Source organism: Capsella rubella, unplaced genomic scaffold (genome assembly GCF_000375325.1).
Source record: "Capsella rubella cultivar Monte Gargano unplaced genomic scaffold, Caprub1_0 scaffold_8, whole genome shotgun sequence".
Classification (NCBI taxonomy): Eukaryota; Viridiplantae; Streptophyta; class Magnoliopsida; order Brassicales; family Brassicaceae; genus Capsella; species Capsella rubella.
In genome coordinates, this window is record NW_006238916.1 from 6,518,788 (window position 1) to 6,536,867 (window position 18,080).

An 18,080-nucleotide genomic window follows, 5' to 3' on the forward strand; every position below is an offset into this window, starting at 1 on the left:
GGAGATAGATGTTCTTCTTCCCTGAGAAAATTTCAAATTTGATATTTAATGGGGTTTTTTCCAAATTATTATGTAAATACTTGGAAAAAATACATAAAATCAATTAGTTTTAGAAAAGTATATCCACAACTACAAGAAAGAGCTCCGTTTTTAATAAGCACAACAACAATGCTCCGTTTCTCACGAACAAACCTGCGATAAATTTTAATTAAGTTGAATAATTGTTTTTCGATTAAATATAATCCATATCTTTACCTGGTACTACTCAATATACAAGACAACTAATGTATATATAACAATCTAGTGCTTATATATATATATGAGAATTTCAAAACTACCCCTTTTCATATACCTCTTTTTAAAAATATCTCCTTTTCAAACTTTATCAAAAAACCCACTAAAAATATTGAAATTTATCCAAATATGTGTGTAAGCTTATAAATATATACACAAATTACCTTTATATGTGTATAAAACTTTATATACCTTTCATAAATAGTGTAAAAATAAATTATAAAAACCTTATAAAAATCTTATAAAAACCTTATAAAACCGTATAAACCCTTTTAAAAACCTTATAAAACTTATAAAAACGATTTAAAACTATTTAAAACATTTTAAAATATTTGTATCGAATCTCTCAGTAGTAGTTATTATATAGAAGTACCTTATAAACTATATAAAACTTTATATTTTTTTTAATTTAAAAAGGGATATTTTTGAAAATGGATAAATAAAAGGGGTATTTTTAAAAAGGGGTACACCAAAAGGGGTATTTCTCAAAAATTCTCTATATATAATTGGTAGCCAAATGAAAAGTCTAAAAATTTAAGAAATACGTTCGATCTGTTGAGAATACTTGAGAGTATGATAAATGTGTTTTGTAAAATTTCCTAAATTTCTTAACATCCCCCAATTGTGGAAGCTGAAAATTTCCATAAAGGAAACAAAAAATAGAAGTGCCACGGTTTTTATAACGTACGTACTTGTATAATAAAACTGCTTCATCTGTTGGAACATGTCTGATAATGATCCTAATTAAACCGTAGGATGATATGTTAGATAATTCTTGATTGATTCTTACAAGGTAACACTGATACGCTGACTAAAACACTCCATTAAAGTCTTTGAAACTTCTTTAAAGATAAGGACAAGATGTTGCATGAATGAATATAATGGTTGTATAACATATTCACTGAGAAAATGGAGAATTGTAAGGTTTTAACTAAGTTGAGGAAATATTTTGTTTGAAAAAAAGTTTCTAGTTTGATGCTTTGGAGAGGAGAGTGTCCGATTCAATTATAAAGGGTTCGTGTTTACTTTTAGTTATGTGATAATTTGATTTTTTTTTTTTTGTGTGTGTAAATTTTGTAAGAAACTGGTGTGTTTTGTTTTTCATTCATTTTAAAATAATTATGAATACTACTAGGAGGAATTTTTTTTTTTTTTTAAATACCATCATTTAATTAATTCAGTTGAAACCAAAGATAAATTAACAAAAAAAAAAAATGAGTACGTTCAAATTAAAAATACGGATATAGCTAGATAAAAGTAAAAATAAATAAATCCTACAAACCAACGATATTATTACATAATGGTACAAGCGTTGGGGTTCTCGTCACTGAATATCTGTGGTGGATAAGCAAACATCTCCACGGGATACCTTGGTGGTTGGTACTGATACTCATTCTTCTTCAGGTCTACCACTTTGTTCCCCTCCTCGGCCGCGGCGCCATCGCCTTTGCCACCACCGTCTTCCTTGGCCTCTTTCCCTTCTTTGGTTTGTCCCTCTTCCTTCTTCTTCTCGTCTTTGTCCTTTGTTTCTTTCTCTTTCTCCGGCGGTTTTGGCGGCGGATCTTGCTTGACAACCGCGGCGTGCTTCCCGATCTTCTTGTATACGAACTCAACTAGCTTTTCCGGTGGAAATACACCTTTCACGCTCACTTGTGATGCTTTAAAATCTGGTTCCACAGACTCCACTCCTATTTACATATATAAACATGTTTTGAAATTTACTAATTTCTATATGAAAATGTAAAATAATAACTATATTATAGACAGAACTACATCACTAATCAAGAAAATGAAAATGTAAACTAATGTCAAGTCTCTAGTCCCAATGTACACTTTTGGCCACTGGAGGTTTGATTAATTTTGGAAGCATTCCAATATATTTCTACCTATCATATATTAACCACAAATTCCTAAAACAAAAACTTGTACAACTCATTGGTGGAAGATAATATATAGTATAACTAAGAAAGACAAGAAGAACCTCAGTTTTCTAGAACTTTGGGATTCTTGGGAAATAGGTGAAGTAAAACTAAAGCAGTTGACTTAAGTTAGACTCGATTCAACCCAACTCGGAATTATGTAATCTTGAAATACTCAAATTAAACAAAAAGAAGCAAGAGTAATAGGATATTACCAATAGCTAAGTATGACTATAATAATGTGAATGAGTTTCTTTTTTAATGAAAGATTCACTAAACACATGCACTTTCAAATTGCTATGTTTATTAAACTATGTCCTACATAGTACACACACTTTCAATTAAATAAAAAAGAGATGGAATCAATTTTATGACATACAGAAGAGTCCAAAGCCTGATGTCCCAATTAAGTGTAGTCCCACAAATTCAGAATTAAAACTCAGATTCAATAGGAGTTGTACCCAATTCAAGAATAACTACTTAAATTAAAAAAAAATAAAAAAATAAACAAGAAGAGTGGAAAAAAGAAAAAGAATACAAACCTTTCATTCTCATGATTCTCTTTTGAATCTCCATGGCACATGCTTCACAATGCATGTGAACTCTCAGCACTACTGTCACTACCTGTTTTTATTTTCTCAGTGCCCACAAAACCTTATTGTTAATTTACACAAAACCAACTAAACTTTCTTTAAATTACAAATCAATCCCCCAAATATTCATACCTCTTCTTTTTTCTCCTCAGGTTTAGGTTTCTCCTCCTCCACCTTTTTCTCCGGCTCGTTTGGAACTGGTTTAGGCTCCGGAACCGGCGAGAGAAGCTCCACTTGACGGTGGCTCTTCCTCTGCAACCTTTGCAACACTTTCAATGGATCTGCCTTCTCTCCTTTCACCACAACTTTACTAGTTTTACAATCAGTTGTTACATCCTCCACTCCTATGTATATCACATTATCAATAAGACCATAAATAAGCTTAAAATTTTTCTAAGTACTTAAAGCTAAAGGAGTTTGATGAGTAATGGTACCTTCAAAGCCTTTAAGACATCTATGGATCTTCTTAGCACAACCTTCACAATGCATAAAGATCTTGAGAACAATCTCTTGAGGCTCTTTCTTCTTCTCTTCTTCTTCTTTTTTTGCTTCTTCAGGTTTCTTATCCTCAGATTTCACTTGTGGCTCCTCTTCAGCTTTCTTCTCCTCCATTTTCTTATCTTCCTGGAAATAGCAAAAATAAGGAGAAGTGAATTTGAGAAGTCAAATAGTGTTTGTCTATGTATAATTTTGAAAAAGTTTGAAAAAAAAAAAACACTTACCTCTCCCATTGAATTTAGTGTCAGTGTTTGAGAGTTGAGAGTTCAGACTTGAGAGAGTTTTTTAGTGGCACAGTTATTAAAGCTTTTTTTTTTTTTTTTTTTTTTGCTTTCTATGGACCGTCAGATTTGGTGCTTTTGAACTGTTTATATATTACACACAACTTATTTATTTATTTATTTTGGTTTTCTTTTCTTTTTACCCCACAGAGACAGAGCGCATTTACGACCAATTTCTTATTTACATATACTATTTTTGTCACATTTCAATTCAATTATTCATAGATTTTTGTTGTTGTTGTTGTCATTGCTTTGAATGTTTTGTTGTTTGTTAATGCTAGACTTGAATGTTTTTGCTTCACATATGGTGAGATTTGAAAATTTGTGAACAGTTTTGGTTTGGTTTTTACCTTTGTAACACATAGAGAAAATGTGATGAAGAAAGAGTTTCAAAAATTTCTAGACGTTGTTGTGTCATTTTCGAAACCTCTTATAATTGAAGCACGAAAATCTCGTGAAAGGGGAACTAAATACTTGACTTATTGTGAGAGATCTAGTCAAAATCTACAACTATTTACTTTGACAACGGTTTCTTGATTTCTGCCAAAAACAAAAACAAAAATAATAAACTCCCTTGCTAATAAATTATGTATTATTTGGCCCAACAAGAAAACGTATTATTGCAAATGGCAGTACAAAAAAATAGGTGTATTTGGAAAAAAATGAAAATATAATATTGGTACAAAGACTTGGAATTTTATAAGAAGGCATGCACTGATGCACGTTGTACTCCATGACAAATGATATTCTTTTCGATGTCAGATAAAAGCCTTTTAGTTTCCCGTTGAGATGATTAGAGAAATCTTAATGTGTATATATATTTTATAAGTTCTAATTTAACCTTTTTAATTTAATTGAAAAACCCATGTATTAAGAGTTTTGAAATACACAAAGTACAAATTATCACAAATCTTGAATACATAGCCGACATTTCGAATATTTATGGAGCGCTAACGTTGTGTCGGGGCTAACCGGCTAAAAGGGCTCCCGCCTACGTAGACCAACGACAGGTCATGCATAGATTAGTACTAGTACTATTCTTTTTATCGAGAACTGAAACATCATAACAATAAATTAGTAAATAACTATTGTTATAATTGCATGATGTTTTCTTTAATCTTGAGAGTCTCGTCATGTGTTATGTTTTGGTTCCTTTTAACATAATCAGTAATAATCAGATTGTGTGGCTTCCAAGCAGCCAAATTCATCCATAGACCATATTGTATTTTGTAGTACTATAAATCCATTGCGGATTTGTTTGCAATAACGTATTGTGTAGTAGTAGTACTATCAATTATGTAATAGCCTCTCTCTTTTGTACTAGACATTGAAGAAAATATTCCATCATGATATATTTGTGTGGTAATATATTAAATCATAGTTACCAAACCAATGGATTTAATGGGCTTCCTTATGTCGAGTACTAGTTAGGACGACTATAGATTATCTAATCTCATAAAAAATTTCGGTTTACCTATAGTTTGAAAAAGTTTACCTTTCAATGGATTTATCATAACAAAAAAAATAACTTAGGCCCTCTTATTCTTGTGTTCACAACTAAAAGTTAATATGTTTTACTAAACCAATACACAAGAGGATAGATGTATTCTCTCTAGTGTCAAGAGTAATTTCAAACATATGACATAAAAGGGATTCAACAACCGTTCAACGAATCAAACCATCAAGTCTACAACTCTCTTTTTCAAGCTATGATTGTTCCACTTATTTAAGAAATTCCAAATTAGTGTCTAAATACCTTTATTTAATTTTCATTTCATTGACTAGGAAAGGCACAATAAAGGCAAATTTTTCTTTTGTTGGTTTATCGAAAGAAATGTATTTCGTATGGGTTACTGATAATCAAGTTAGGTAGTGTACGTCTTTTAATTTTTGGTTATTAGTTAACTTGTATACTCAAAAAAATAGAATATGTTATGTATAGAAACATCTATGTTTTTTAGGCAATAGGACAAAAGGTAGAATATTTATATTAAATAGACTATAGTTTAGAGCATTTGAAATGAACGTTCTTTTATTCTCGATAACGAGATTTAACCTATATAATTCCTACTGATCGCAATATTCAAACAACTACGATTATAAAGAAAAATGTTGTTGAATCTATTCATTATTTTAATGAAATTAATGAAGGAGTCTGAGAAAAATTATATAAATCTCAAACCATTCCCTTAAACAGAATCATCTCATCGCACACACATCTACTTTCTAAGTACCAAACAATGACAGGGTACAACCTCGAAGCAATCGAAGCGGCACCTTTGAAAGACGATGTTGATATTGTGATCCCAACCATAAGAAGCCTCGACTTTCTTGAACAATGGAGACCATTTTTGCAGCATTACCACTTGATCATTGTCCAAGATGGAGACCCTTCGATCAAGATCCGAGTTCCTGATGGTTATGACTACGAGCTCTACAACCGTAACGATATCAACAAGATCCTTGGTCCAAGAGCTAGTTGTATCTCCTACAAGGATGGTGGTTGTCGTTGCTTTGGCTTCATGGTGTCCAAGAAGAAGTATATCTACACTATTGATGATGATTGCTTTGTAAGTCTTTTTACCATTTCTTTTCATAATACGTTTTCATTTATAACTAATGCATGCAACTCCATGCATTTTTTAAAAGGTGGCAAAGGATCCAAGTGGGAAAGAGATTAATGTGATAGCTCAGCACATAAAGAACCTTGAAACACCTTCGACACCACACTACTTCAACACTCTCTATGACCCTTTTAGAGATGGAACTGACTTCGTCAGAGGGTATCCTTTCAGTTTAAGGGAAGGTGTCCAAACCGCAATATCTCATGGCCTTTGGCTCAACATCCCTGATTATGATGCTCCAACCCAACTCGTTAAGCCCCGCGAACGTAACGCCAGGTCATAATATAAAATTTTCAATATCCTTTTCCAGCTTTATACTTGTATAAAATTGTACATATTAGTCTTGAACATTCTGACTTTTTGTATTAGTTGGGTGTTTCGGTTTATTTTTTAAAATAAAAATTTCGATTTATAAACAAAACATAACTCTTTTTTGGGTTTGTTGTATTCAGTTTGGTATAAATTAGTATAGGGTGAAATAATATAGAGCTAATAATTTTTATATATAATTAAATCTAGTTTTGTATATTAATTATCAGAGGACGACTTAAGTTTATTTAACTTCTTAAAAGTTAATTAAGTTTGGTTTAATTTTACGGTTGATATTAAAGCAAATTGTATTTTTTAACAGGGATTTTTTAAAAAAAATTCAAGAAACTGTTAGGAGGATATTTTTTTGTTATTTACACTATGCATATAAACGCAACAATAGCCTTTGCAGGTATGTTGATGCAGTGATGACAATCCCAAAAGGAGTATTGTACCCAATGTGTGGCATGAATCTTGCTTTCAACAGAGAGCTTATTGGACCTGCTATGTACTTTGGCCTTATGGGTGAAGGCCAGCCCATTTCTCGGTACGATGACATGTGGGCTGGTTGGGCAGCCAAGGTGGTGTGTGACCACTTGGGCTTTGGGGTCAAGACCGGTTTACCGTATCTGTGGCACAGCAAAGCCAGTAACCCTTTCGTGAACCTGAAGAAAGAGCATAAGGGACTCCACTGGCAAGAAGATATGGTTCCTTTCTTCCAAAACCTTCGTCTCTCGAAAGAATCTGACACCGCGGCTAAATGCTACATGGAGATTTCGAAGATGACAAAGGAGAATCTCACCAAAGTGGATCCTTACTTTGAGAATTTGGCAGATGCAATGGTCACTTGGCTTGAGGCATGGGAGGAGCTTAACCCGCCGGTTAAGAATGAGGCGTGCGATGACAAGCCGGTTAAGAAGGACAATGGCAAAGACGTCAAGGCCAAGTGATAAAGATAATAATGTGTGATGATGCATTGTTGCTACTTGAATAAATATGTTGTGACTTGTGAGTCTTTCTTACTATACAATCTTGTATTTTTACTTTTCTCCGTTTTGGACGTGTGCGTGATTGTGTAATAATAATTTGATAAGTATTAAGCGTGATTTGAAGAATAAGAATAATAATAACTTTGTTTTTAATAACAAGCATGGATAACTTCGTTGATTTTTGACGTTGTCTATATCTTTTTTTTTTGTCGTTTGGTGAGAAATAAATTTGTATCTCAACTATGCTTATTGATAATGCCGCTTATGGGAGTGTCTTTCTCAGGTAGATGTAATATGAGGTAGGTATTTTTACCGCAACAAGTGTTTTTTTCCTCTTGATCTTATCTGTAAAAAAAAACCAAAATTAAAGAATTGAATATGACAATATTGACTTTTTTGGGTGTTTAGAGATGCACTTCGTGACGGCAAAAAGAGATGCATTTCATGTTCCTAACGTACACGTGTGAGGTTTATTGTTTTCTTTTAGCCTTTTAACAATAATAGTTTTTAAAAAGAATATTTGGTAAATGGTTTTAATAGTAGTTTTTGTTGTCTTATGCTATATAATAAGTTATAAGTTGTTTGTATTTTTAGTGCTTAGTCTTGGAATGTTACTTCTCGTAGAGTATATGATAATGAAACTTAAGGGTCGGTTTCTCTTTAATAGGGATTAGCAGACTTTTAAAGGAAAAACTTAACCCGGTTGCGTTAATCTTCTTCTAAAGTTTTAGTTTTATCTAATTATAGGTTGATATGTATGTATATCCCAACTTGATTGTATCTAATTAATAGGTTAGTTTCATTGTACCTATTTTTATTTTAATAAAAAAGGGTTGACCTAAAACAAAAGGAAAATGTGGAAAACATGTCTCCTCCGTCTATTGATTTTTTTTTTTTAATTTGGATTTACAAAGAAAGGTCGAATATTAACCTCCAAAAAAACTGTCACCTGCCAATATAAATTTTTAAAAGAATTAGAGTAAATTCTTTGACCATAATTTTACAGATTTAAAGAAAATTAACGATGTGCTAATCTATTTAAGTCTATATATAAAATTAATATATATAATCATTCAAAAGAAAAAAGAAAAACACAATTGTCTTCGGATTCTTATAGAATCATTCAAAACCATTTAATAATTTCATGGAAAATGCTAAACTGAACAGATCGAGGACGTGTGTTCAGCAGTTCTATAAACAAATTGAAATACGTATGTGCTAAGGAAAAAAATCAGGTTCTATCCGTCTTGCAAGGCGACTTAAACAATCTCCGTTGACCAAATTGAATAAAACAAATATACCAAATTTCCAATAATATGTTTTTGAAAGATATATTTGTTTACAAAAGTGATGTCAAAACCCAAACAAAACAAAAAAACTGTTTATTATAATGTATATATATTGGAGATAACAAAGAATATCAGAACCTCACCAAAAAAAAAAAACAAAGAATATCAGAAAAAAATATTATAAACAAACTCAATTATGAGAGCATGAGTTCTTATATGGTGAAGTATGGGTATATTCAAAAGTTAAGCCTCCCCTCATCATTTTTGTCAATGTCTTTAAAGTAAACCCATCTCTTCTTTCCTAATCAATATCTTCTATATATAAGAGACACTTGTGTAACGCATATACACTTCTTGATTCTGTCGTTGAGAAAAAGATATCAAAAACCAATTTACTCAATAGGGAATGAAGAATCCGATAATGACTACATGGAGAAAAGTGAAGTCTTTTGGGCATACGAGCTCTACAACGACGACGCCCTCGTTGACGAAGAGCAAGTCTTGTTATGGCTCTTTTCGTCTCGAGGATGCTAAGAGCGAAGAACCAAAAGGAAAGACGAAGAAAGAGTCGCCTTCACATGGGTTTTTCACGGTTTACGTTGGTCCGACGAAACAGAGAATTGTGGTGAAGACGAAACTTCTGAACCATCCTTTGTTCAAGAACTTGTTAGAAGACGCAGAGACTGAGTATGGATATAGACACGATGGACCTATTGTTCTTCCTTGTGAGGTTGACTTCTTCTTCAAGGCTTTGGCGGATATGAAGTCTAATGATCATCATGGTCATCATGATGATGGTGATGATGATTATGATGATGATAGTTTCATTAACTCTCCACTTTGCGGTATATGTAGTCCGTATAGATCATACGGTGGTGGTGCGGATCTTATGGCCATGAGACGGAACGGGTCATACAAGCTTCTTCGATCTCCGTCTTTGTTCAAGTTGAATAGATTTTGAAACTTCTACATTATATATCTAAGTTCATGTTCATAACATTACCGTATACTTTTTTTTTTTTTTGGTATGAGTGGAAATGTGAAAGAAAACACTCTCACTTCTCCTTAATCTTAAATAATTAGCTTGAAGTACTTTTCATATATTTTGATGTCGGCTTATATCATATTTGACACATTGTTATTATTGATATATGTATATGGTTTGTATCTTAATATAGTTTGATTTCGGATTTGTACTTTAATATACATAAACATGTTTAGAGACTTAAATGTTTTGTATGAGTGAGACTTTTAATTAGTGAAAGAGATAATTACTAAAAGCGTTAAATTTATCAACACTCTCAGGTACCACCAATCTACAAACTGTTTTCTTGAGTTTACAAATTTTTTTTTTTAAATTATATATAAGATTATATTGTTTTATAATTTCAGTTGAAACGTAAATTAAAAATTGAGACTTATATAAGAACTATGTTTTATAAAGAAGATATAAAATGTTATAATTTATGATATGTGCGACCTTTGTTTTGAAAAGACGCATATAAAACGAAAAGAGTAATTAATTCCCTTAGATGATTCTAAGAGGCACGCATCATTGCCCCGTCTAATAGTACTTGAATTATTCAAATGAGTGAATTGGTAAGCATCCAAATTAGTTATGATAATTTATAGTAGCAAATTAGGAATCATGATATTACATTGTTATATGTATGACGACTTTAATTTTGGTTTGTATCCGACTGAAAATAGTACATATTATTATCTTTTCCGTCAAAGAGGCGGCAGGAATGAATTGTGGCTCATATTGAAAGTTGAAAATAATGTAATCAATTGGTGTGGTTCATACCAAGTGTGTATTTAAGTATGTAATTGTATTGTTTGTTATCTTAATTAATACTCTCCAACTTATGGTGAATCATGCAACGTGGGTGACTCATAATTAAGTTTTTGAAGAAAAAAAAAAACTTACATACTTTCATGCAACCATCCCAAATACAAAAGTGTTATATATTTGGATGTTACTTGTAGAATAAACATTTAGACGCATATATCCGGATAATCTCTATTTTTCGTTTTTTTTTGTCGACTTTTTTTTCGTTTTATTAATCTTCTGATGTTGTACAAAACCTAGTTTCAAATTCTGGATTCAGAAGAATTAACAAACAAATGCAAGTAATCTTAAAATGTCTGAAAACTGAAACTTTAAGATGGTTTAGTTCAGCAGTATGCATATGGTTTAGTTACATTTATCTCACTTATCTTACTGTATCAAGTTTTCTAATAAGAGCTTTGCCCCCGAATGTGTCCATTTAGTAAAAGAGAGAAACAAAAATAATTTTCTAGAAATTTATTTTGTGTTCTATATAACACGAGAAAGCATTTTTTTTGTAAAGACTATATGTTTTTCTTCGATTATAAGAGACCGTTACATCCAAGTACCACGGTTAAACTTGAGAAATACCGGTTAACTAAAATATTTGTTCTCTCTACGAAACAAAATTCAAGATAAAACCGGACGAATCACCTTTAACCGGCGTTGCTCGAGAATAAAATAATTGTTTCAATTTTTTTTTTTTTTTTTTTAAATTGTGGTTTAGGTCTTTTGCTTGCACATCACAATGATGACGTGTACAAAATCTGGGATTTGAAACAGTTAATTTTTGTCTTCGGATTTGCATTTTTTCAAAATTTGAATTCTCGCTATAACGGAATCAAGGCCATTTGAAGAAGAAGAAGAAGAAGAAGGGCCATTTATATAACCCTTTCTCTCATTTTGAAACCCTAAAATTCTTCTTTTCGCAACTTGTCTCTAGAAGTCTCGCATCAATGCTTTTTTCTTTTTCCGGCGATCCAACACTAGAAATGGCGTTGGCTAAGGTTATCGATCTTCGATTGCTCCGTTTACGAATTGTCTTTCTCTGTTGCTTGATTCAACTTTTAACATTTATGGTTTGTTCGATTGATCCTTACAAATTATGTTTCTCTGTTGTTTGATTCGATTTTTTAACATTTAGGGTTCCTTCGATTGATCTCTTTAGGAATTGTATTTCTCTATTGCTTGATTCGATTTTTTAACATTTAGGGTTCCTTCGATTGATCTCTTGATTCGATTATCAAACATTTTGGGTTCCGCCGATTGATCTGTTTACTAATTGTTTTTTTCTTTGTTGCTTGATTCGATTATCAAACATTTAGGGTTTAATCGGATGATATTTTAACAAATTGTGTATCTCTGTGCTTGATTTGATTATCAATTTTTTTTGGTTCCGTCGATTGATTAGATCACTGTGACTGTTCTTTAATTTTTTTTTTCCCAATCGGTGTGTTTAATATTCTTTCTTTTATGAGCCGAGAGATCAATCAGTTTTGTTAATTTTCATCGCTACCATCTCGGTGATAGTTTTGTGATTTGCTTGCTTGGGTTTTGACAGGAAGATAAAGAATGTTCTGATTCGTCATTTTCACTGGTGGGTGATGGTGGTGGCTGGTAATTGAAGGTAAAAAATTGTTTCAAACTCTTCTGTTCTGCGTCAATGTGTCTTCGGTTTGTATCTTGCTCTTGTTCTTTATGCTTTACATTATTTCTTTTTTGATGTGACAGATCGTTTCAGGTCTTCATTGCTTGATGAAAAAGAAACATATATCCGCCTAAACTGTAAATTTGATTTCAAATGTTAGTTTACTCCACCATTTCAATACGGTTCTCAAAATTATCTCTCTAACTTTCATAATTTTTTGTGTTTTCTGGAAATTTCAGAAGCATCTAAAGTTTTTCTATGTTGACGTGGAGTTGTATGGGAAGCTCATTGTGGAGAATATGAATATAGTCAATTTAGTTCTTGCTGAAGAACGTATCAGTGGTGAGTTCTCCTACAAATTATATCCTCTAGTTTTCGTCTTCCTGAAATATGTGTTTTTTTTGTGTGCTGATTATTTAGTTCGTTGATGATAATAATGTATTAGTGTTGTTTTGGTTCATCATAGTTACCCGTTTCAGTATAGAAAACTAACCTTGAAGTACTGCTAATCAAAGGAAGCAGCTCTTAGGTATGTAATGTTAATAAACACAAAGTACGATTGTCTTTGCGTTTTATCTTTTTTTTTTTTGTGTTTGGTCTCTTTTGATTTTACTCTTGGAGCAGCATTTATAATGGATTGTCTGCAATCAATTGCAGAATGCATTCATGTGCATTCATTCATGCATTCATTCATGTGCATTCATTCATGCATTCATTCATGTGCATTCATTCATGTGCATTCATTCATGCATTCATTCATGTGCATTCATTCATGTGCATTCATTCATGCATTCATTCATGTGCATTCATTCATGTGCATTCATTCATGCATTCATTCATGTGCATTCATACATTCATACATTCATTCATGCATTCATACATACATCCATGCATCAATACATACATGTATACTTGTCAACTTGCTTCCCTTGCACATTGATAATTTCTGATGACTTGTGAAATCCTGAGAAGGATCAGCTATGTACGGCAAACCCTATGAATGAAGAGGTAAATGGTAATTTTCACTTCCCCCTATTTTATTGACCTCACTCTTAATATTGTATGTGTCAGTAATCTGCGAAGTTCATATAAGTGTGCCTAGAATCAGATCAGTTCATACTTTGGAAAATGGGGTGTGAAGGCATGCGGGTCTTGACGTAAAAAATCATCATGGCCTGGTATTACAAATCCTTTTTTGAATTTTTCCGTATATGTTTTGTGTTGTGCAAGCTGAATATTTTCTTTAACACTCTTAGTTCTACATTTAAATTCCACTCTATGGTTTCATAGTCAATCAACTGGAATATGATGAATACTGCTCAAGCAGCGGCTTATGGAGTACCATATAGAAAATTTATATGAAGGTATGCATGTGTTGTCCCACTCAAGCTTTTGTAAGTGTCGTTAGTATAGTATCCAAACTAAAATTCATATGTCTGTCAATCTGCAAGCAGGGACGATTCAAGGAAAAAGTTACATATGGAAAGAAGTTGAGATATTGAGAAGTAAACCCTGTTGGTACAAAGCACCTTAGTGCTTCATTCATTTTTTCCCTCTGATTATTAGTGTGTGGTAAGAGGAAAATTCTAAGCCATTTATGCATCCATATTTGATGTAGTAGAACTGTAGAAGTGTTATTTTACATGACATTACTTATTTACAGCGTTCTTATAAAAATGAAAACTTTTGGCAGCCACTAAATATGGAGCACTTTGATAGCGTTTGCAAGATGGCAAAGGATTTGTCTACATAATACTGTGGTATGATTCCCATTTTATGGAATTCACATGTGATAATTGATTCTCTGTTTCTCGCTTTTACTTCCTGTTGAATTGAGTTCCAAAATTTCCGAATGGTTCAACTCTGTTTCATGTTGCCTCTTATTTCTTCAGATCAAAGCTGTATAAGCCCATTTCATATAAACTCTATTTGATCTCAAGTTATTTCAGTTTGATGATTTTTTTTTACATTTATTTCCTTGCAGCAAATTTTTCTTTGGAAGAAGAAATAGAAGTAGACAAGTTAGTGGAAATCTTGGTCTGGTTGTTGTGTGCAGTTCCTGGTTGGATGAGAAAAAAGTGCATGTATGGTTGTTGTCCCATCTAAAAATCTTCTTATATTGTATTTTCAGAATTATTTCTACTATTGTTGTTGTGAAAATAACCGTGGAATTTATTGCTTGGACACGCAGGTTCTGCAACAAGTCACTCACATATCTTCGAATGCCAAAAAGTTTCTTAAGTAATGGGTCATACTTTGCATTATAGGTTAGTGTCATATAAAAAAGCTACCTTCAGTTGATGAATGCAATATCATGACCTTTGTTCTTTTTTTTTCTTTCTCATTTGCCTGAGTTTTTGTGTTAATTTGCAGACACTTGTGATCGAGTTGCTGATATAAAGACTCGAGGCCCTCTGCTATGAAGTGTCCTATTGCTTTCTGCGAAGCAATTGGTTCTGGATTTGTTTTCGAGAGGGTATGTACTGGTTCAGTAATTTTTCTTTGACTTTTATGTTAATCTAATCACAAGGATGATTCATGGCTATTGTTTGTAGCTTTACAAAACATCAAAGAGCAACAGAATTCCAAGGTTCTTAGTGAAGGCTTGGTATTGATGGTTCTGCTGTTGATGACTTTGGTTTCTCATTTTGAATCTTTAGGTTTTGAAATATCTTCCTACTTATATATTTCGGCCCCCTAACTTTCCTGCTTTTTAAGACTATAATATCTAAGTTATTTTTTACAGGATTTGATAGATTCTTGTAAAGATCTTGGGATGCAATCTAGCACAGCTACCACCAGGAATGCTACAATTAAACTTTTGGGTGCTTTTCACAAGTTTGTTGGCTAAGAATGCAAATTTTTACTGTAAGCCGTTTCTGCTTTGTCTAACTGGTGTTTGTTAAGAAAACATAATTTAATCATGAATTAAACTGTGTTATTTTTGTCTGCAGACATCAAAATGGTTTCTTAAGCCTGCACTTATTGTTGAATATGAGAACCCCATTTGAGGTACACTGGTGTGGATTGTCGTAATTTTTGGATTTCTAATTTTTCTTGCTGTATTAATATTTTGTTCCTGCAGCTTCAAAGAGAAGGTATGAGTAGTAAGATTACCCCTGTCATTTTAAGGGATTTAAAACTCCTAACTGGAAGTTGCTTTACAATTTGGAAATCTTCTAGGTTGTCTACTCTAAACCTAACAATACTTTTGTAGTTATGTTGAAATTTTTAATAAGCTTTATAGTTGAAACTTAGTCTTTTCTACTTTTGTAGGTGCGAGTGGAGTCAACTGGAGTTGTAAATAAAATTATAGAAGAGGCTAACAAACATATCAAACCAAAAAGAATCGGTATGAGGTCAGAAGTTTTTCTATAATTCTCTGTTACTATTAGTGTTTTAATTCCAAGTTAGATATACATGTCAAGCAATCAATAAAATTTGGTACATTTTAATATAAAACTGACTGCTTGTTTTACCAAATACTTGAGTGATCTACTTCTAGGAGAAAACAAGAGCACATGAGAATGTACCTTGCATGTTTTTGATTTGTGGCTTGGTGTTGTGTGTACAAATTGACTGTCTTTTTTATTTTGTTAATGCAGATTCCTTACACAGCTCTAGTATACGAGAAAATGGGAGCAGAAGGACGTACAAATCTTTTTGGTTGGTTGAAAGTTACACACTTAAAGTTTATACCTCCCCATCATCTTCAATCAGTGATTAGGTCTGTGTGTAATGACTTCAATTTGTTATACTTCTATGAATCATTCCAGGACAAATCAACAGTTGTGATAAAATCAAGCGAAAGATGCATCTCCAAGATCTTGAGAGTCAGTAGACAAGAACCCAATAGTTGCCTGAAAAATTCAGACCAAATTTGTTCAAGGTACCTCTCCATGATCTGGCTGTTTGATCTCCTCTTCGTTCCTTTTTTTTAATTTTAGTCATTCGACTACTAACGATGTGTTTTTTCAGAATGGTTGGGCTAGTGACAAAAGATGTTTCAAGATTTCAAAATCGACTTCTAGTGGTTCCTATTGAAGCAAGGAAACAGAACAGTGAGATTTTGTTTTTTCACTATATTTTTTTCTCTATTGGCAACAGATTTGGTGTGATTGAGATTTGTTGATGATAAGATATTCCCTTTTGTTTTCAGAGTTAGAACATTTGCATGGATTTAATGCGAAGTAAAGAATCGCATTTTCAAAGAGTTGGGAGAGCCATACTTTTTCTTAATACTTCATACTAAGGTAAACTGTTCATCTTGTTTCTTTATCATAAAAGAGTAAAGTAATTTTCTGTTTCCCTACACTCATATATATATTTTTTTCTTGCTTCATTCATGTGCAGGGTCGTAAAGACAAATATGTGCCTAGTCGAGACAATTGAAGAGTCAGGTATAACCCCTCCAACTCTCCTCCCCACTCAAACGGACAAACCAAACACAAACAACAACAACAAACTTGACTACCACTCAACACAAAATAACACTAAACGTAAATAACAAGCACGAAACACAAGATAAACCGAACAAACTCCACACTCTAACCATAAACTTCACACTCAAACCATAAACTTCACACTCTAACCATAAACTTCACACTCAAACCAAAAACTTCACACTCAAACCAAAAACTTCACATACAACGAAACACAAGATAAACCGAACAAACTTCACACTCAAACCAAAAACTTCACACTCAAACCAAAAACTTCACATACAAACCAAAAACTTCACATACAACGAAACACAATACAAAAATGAACAAAAACTCTACACTCAAACCATAAAACTTCATGCCCAACGAAACACACGACGAAAACTTCACATGCCACTGAACACAATATAAACATCGACAAAAACAAACAAAATTCAACAAAACCATAAACTTCACACTCAAATCATAAACTTCACATGCCATGAAACACAATACAAAAATAAACAAAAACTCTACACTCGGACGATAAAACACAATTCATGCCTAACGAAAAAAAAACTCCACGAACTTCAAATTTCGCATGTCACTAAACACAACATAAAAATCGACAAAAATAAACAAAACTCGACAAATTCATAGTCACCCGAAAAACAAAAATGAACAAAAACTCTACACTCAAACCATAAAACTTCATGCCCAACGAAACACACGACGAAAACTTCACATGCCACTGAACACAATATAAACATCGACAAAAACAAACAAAATTCAACAAAACCATAAACTTCACACTCAAATCATAAACTTCACATGCCATGAAACATAATACAAAAATAAACAAAAACTCTACACTCGGACGATAAAACACAATTCATGCCTAACGAAAAAAAAACTCCACGAACTTCAAATTTCGCATGTCACTAAACACAACATAAAAATCGACAAAAATAAACAAAACTCAACAAATTCATAGTCACCCGAAAAACTAGAGTTTCACGGATAACGACAACTATTTTTAATTTACGAGTGTTAAATGCTGTCTATATATATTATCAATAACAATCCATAGAAATTTATTAACGATTTTAAATGTTACTTACTCGGTGAATTTTTTGTGTTATTTTTCCTATTAAAAATATTTCTTGTTCACTATGCAACATATCTTGTCGCAATTTCATTTTTTCACCTTTCTTAATTTCCCGAACTGTATATACAAGGCTATATCATGTAAATGACATTATTAGTGTGTCTCTTCTGCAATGTATGAAGATAATTTTAGTACACAATATTTCTCCATGTGAGTACTACACATACTGTCACATTATTATTATTATTTTCAGGGATTGTAACTTATTTACTTACT

At 32.4% G+C, this 18,080-nt stretch overlaps 3 protein-coding genes and 1 long non-coding RNA gene across 21 annotated transcripts; 3 read left to right on the forward strand and 1 right to left on the reverse strand.

Moving 5' to 3' along the window:
* Positions 1-1,503: 1,503 nt before the first annotated feature.
* On the reverse strand, positions 1,504-3,635 carry LOC17874596 (heavy metal-associated isoprenylated plant protein 7). Its single transcript, XM_006280830.2, has 5 exons — positions 3,529-3,635; positions 3,241-3,430; positions 2,939-3,150; positions 2,756-2,837; positions 1,504-1,982 (listed from the first exon to the last, which is right to left on the reverse strand). The coding sequence occupies exons 1-5, from the start codon at positions 3,535-3,537 to the stop codon at positions 1,588-1,590; spliced, it is 888 nt and encodes a 295-aa protein (XP_006280892.1). The 5' UTR covers positions 3,538-3,635; the 3' UTR covers positions 1,504-1,587.
* Positions 3,636-5,762: 2,127 nt separating this feature from the next.
* LOC17876608 (probable UDP-arabinopyranose mutase 4) lies at positions 5,763-7,685 on the forward strand. Of its 2 annotated transcripts, none has more exons than XM_023777737.1 (3): positions 5,763-6,155; positions 6,235-6,485; positions 6,922-7,685. In XM_023777737.1, exons 1-3 carry the CDS (start codon positions 5,826-5,828, stop codon positions 7,466-7,468), a joined length of 1,128 nt encoding a protein of 375 aa, XP_023633505.1. In that variant the 5' UTR covers positions 5,763-5,825; the 3' UTR covers positions 7,469-7,685. The 2 variants fall into 2 exon arrangements, with proteins under 2 accessions (XP_023633505.1, XP_006281448.1); XM_006281386.2 differs by having other exon boundaries at positions 5,764-6,155; positions 6,931-7,685.
* Positions 7,686-9,133: 1,448 nt separating this feature from the next.
* LOC17876281 (auxin-responsive protein SAUR72) lies at positions 9,134-9,986 on the forward strand. Its single transcript, XM_006281110.2, has one exon. It carries the CDS (start codon positions 9,203-9,205, stop codon positions 9,755-9,757), a length of 555 nt encoding a protein of 184 aa, XP_006281172.1. The 5' UTR covers positions 9,134-9,202; the 3' UTR covers positions 9,758-9,986.
* Positions 9,987-11,424: 1,438 nt separating this feature from the next.
* Positions 11,425-18,013, forward strand: LOC17876483. 17 transcript variants are annotated; one of them, XR_002835050.1, is made up of 22 exons: positions 11,426-11,634; positions 12,189-12,254; positions 12,359-12,430; positions 12,515-12,617; positions 12,742-12,804; positions 13,248-13,453; positions 13,566-13,639; positions 13,730-13,847; positions 13,969-14,035; positions 14,260-14,359; positions 14,467-14,542; positions 14,649-14,751; positions 14,831-14,935; positions 15,022-15,143; positions 15,230-15,287; positions 15,361-15,458; positions 15,552-15,634; positions 15,881-15,941; positions 16,052-16,164; positions 16,254-16,336; positions 16,435-16,528; positions 16,629-18,013. It is a non-coding gene; the product is annotated as an uncharacterized LOC17876483 (long non-coding RNA). The 17 variants fall into 17 exon arrangements; XR_002835049.1 differs by having other exon boundaries at positions 11,428-11,634; positions 12,515-12,804; positions 13,248-13,283; positions 13,369-13,453; XR_002835056.1 differs by having other exon boundaries at positions 11,428-11,634; positions 13,347-13,453.
* Positions 18,014-18,080: the final 67 nt, after the last annotated feature.

What these genes read in the sequence shown, in the direction of transcription:
- LOC17876281 (XM_006281110.2), top strand. Translation starts at nt 9,203, where the DNA reads ATGAAGAATCCGATAATGACTACATGGAGAAAAGTGAAGTCTTTTGGG.
- LOC17876608 (XM_023777737.1), top strand. Translation starts at nt 5,826, where the DNA reads ATGACAGGGTACAACCTCGAAGCAATCGAAGCGGCACCTTTGAAAGAC. An exon ending in CTATTGATGATGATTGCTTT is followed by an intron (nt 6,156 to 6,234) that starts GTAAGTCTTTTT and finishes ATTTTTTAAAAG; the next exon opens with GTGGCAAAGGATCCAAGTGG. An exon ending in CCCCGCGAACGTAACGCCAG is followed by an intron (nt 6,486 to 6,921) that starts GTCATAATATAA and finishes ACGCAACAATAG; the next exon opens with CCTTTGCAGGTATGTTGATG.
- LOC17874596 (XM_006280830.2), bottom strand. An exon ending in CTGAGGAGAAAAAAGAAGAG is followed by an intron (nt 2,838 to 2,938) that starts GTATGAATATTT and finishes AAATAAAAACAG; the next exon opens with GTAGTGACAGTAGTGCTGAG. An exon ending in GAGAATCATGAGAATGAAAG is followed by an intron (nt 1,983 to 2,755) that starts GTTTGTATTCTT and finishes ATATGTAAATAG; the next exon opens with GAGTGGAGTCTGTGGAACCA.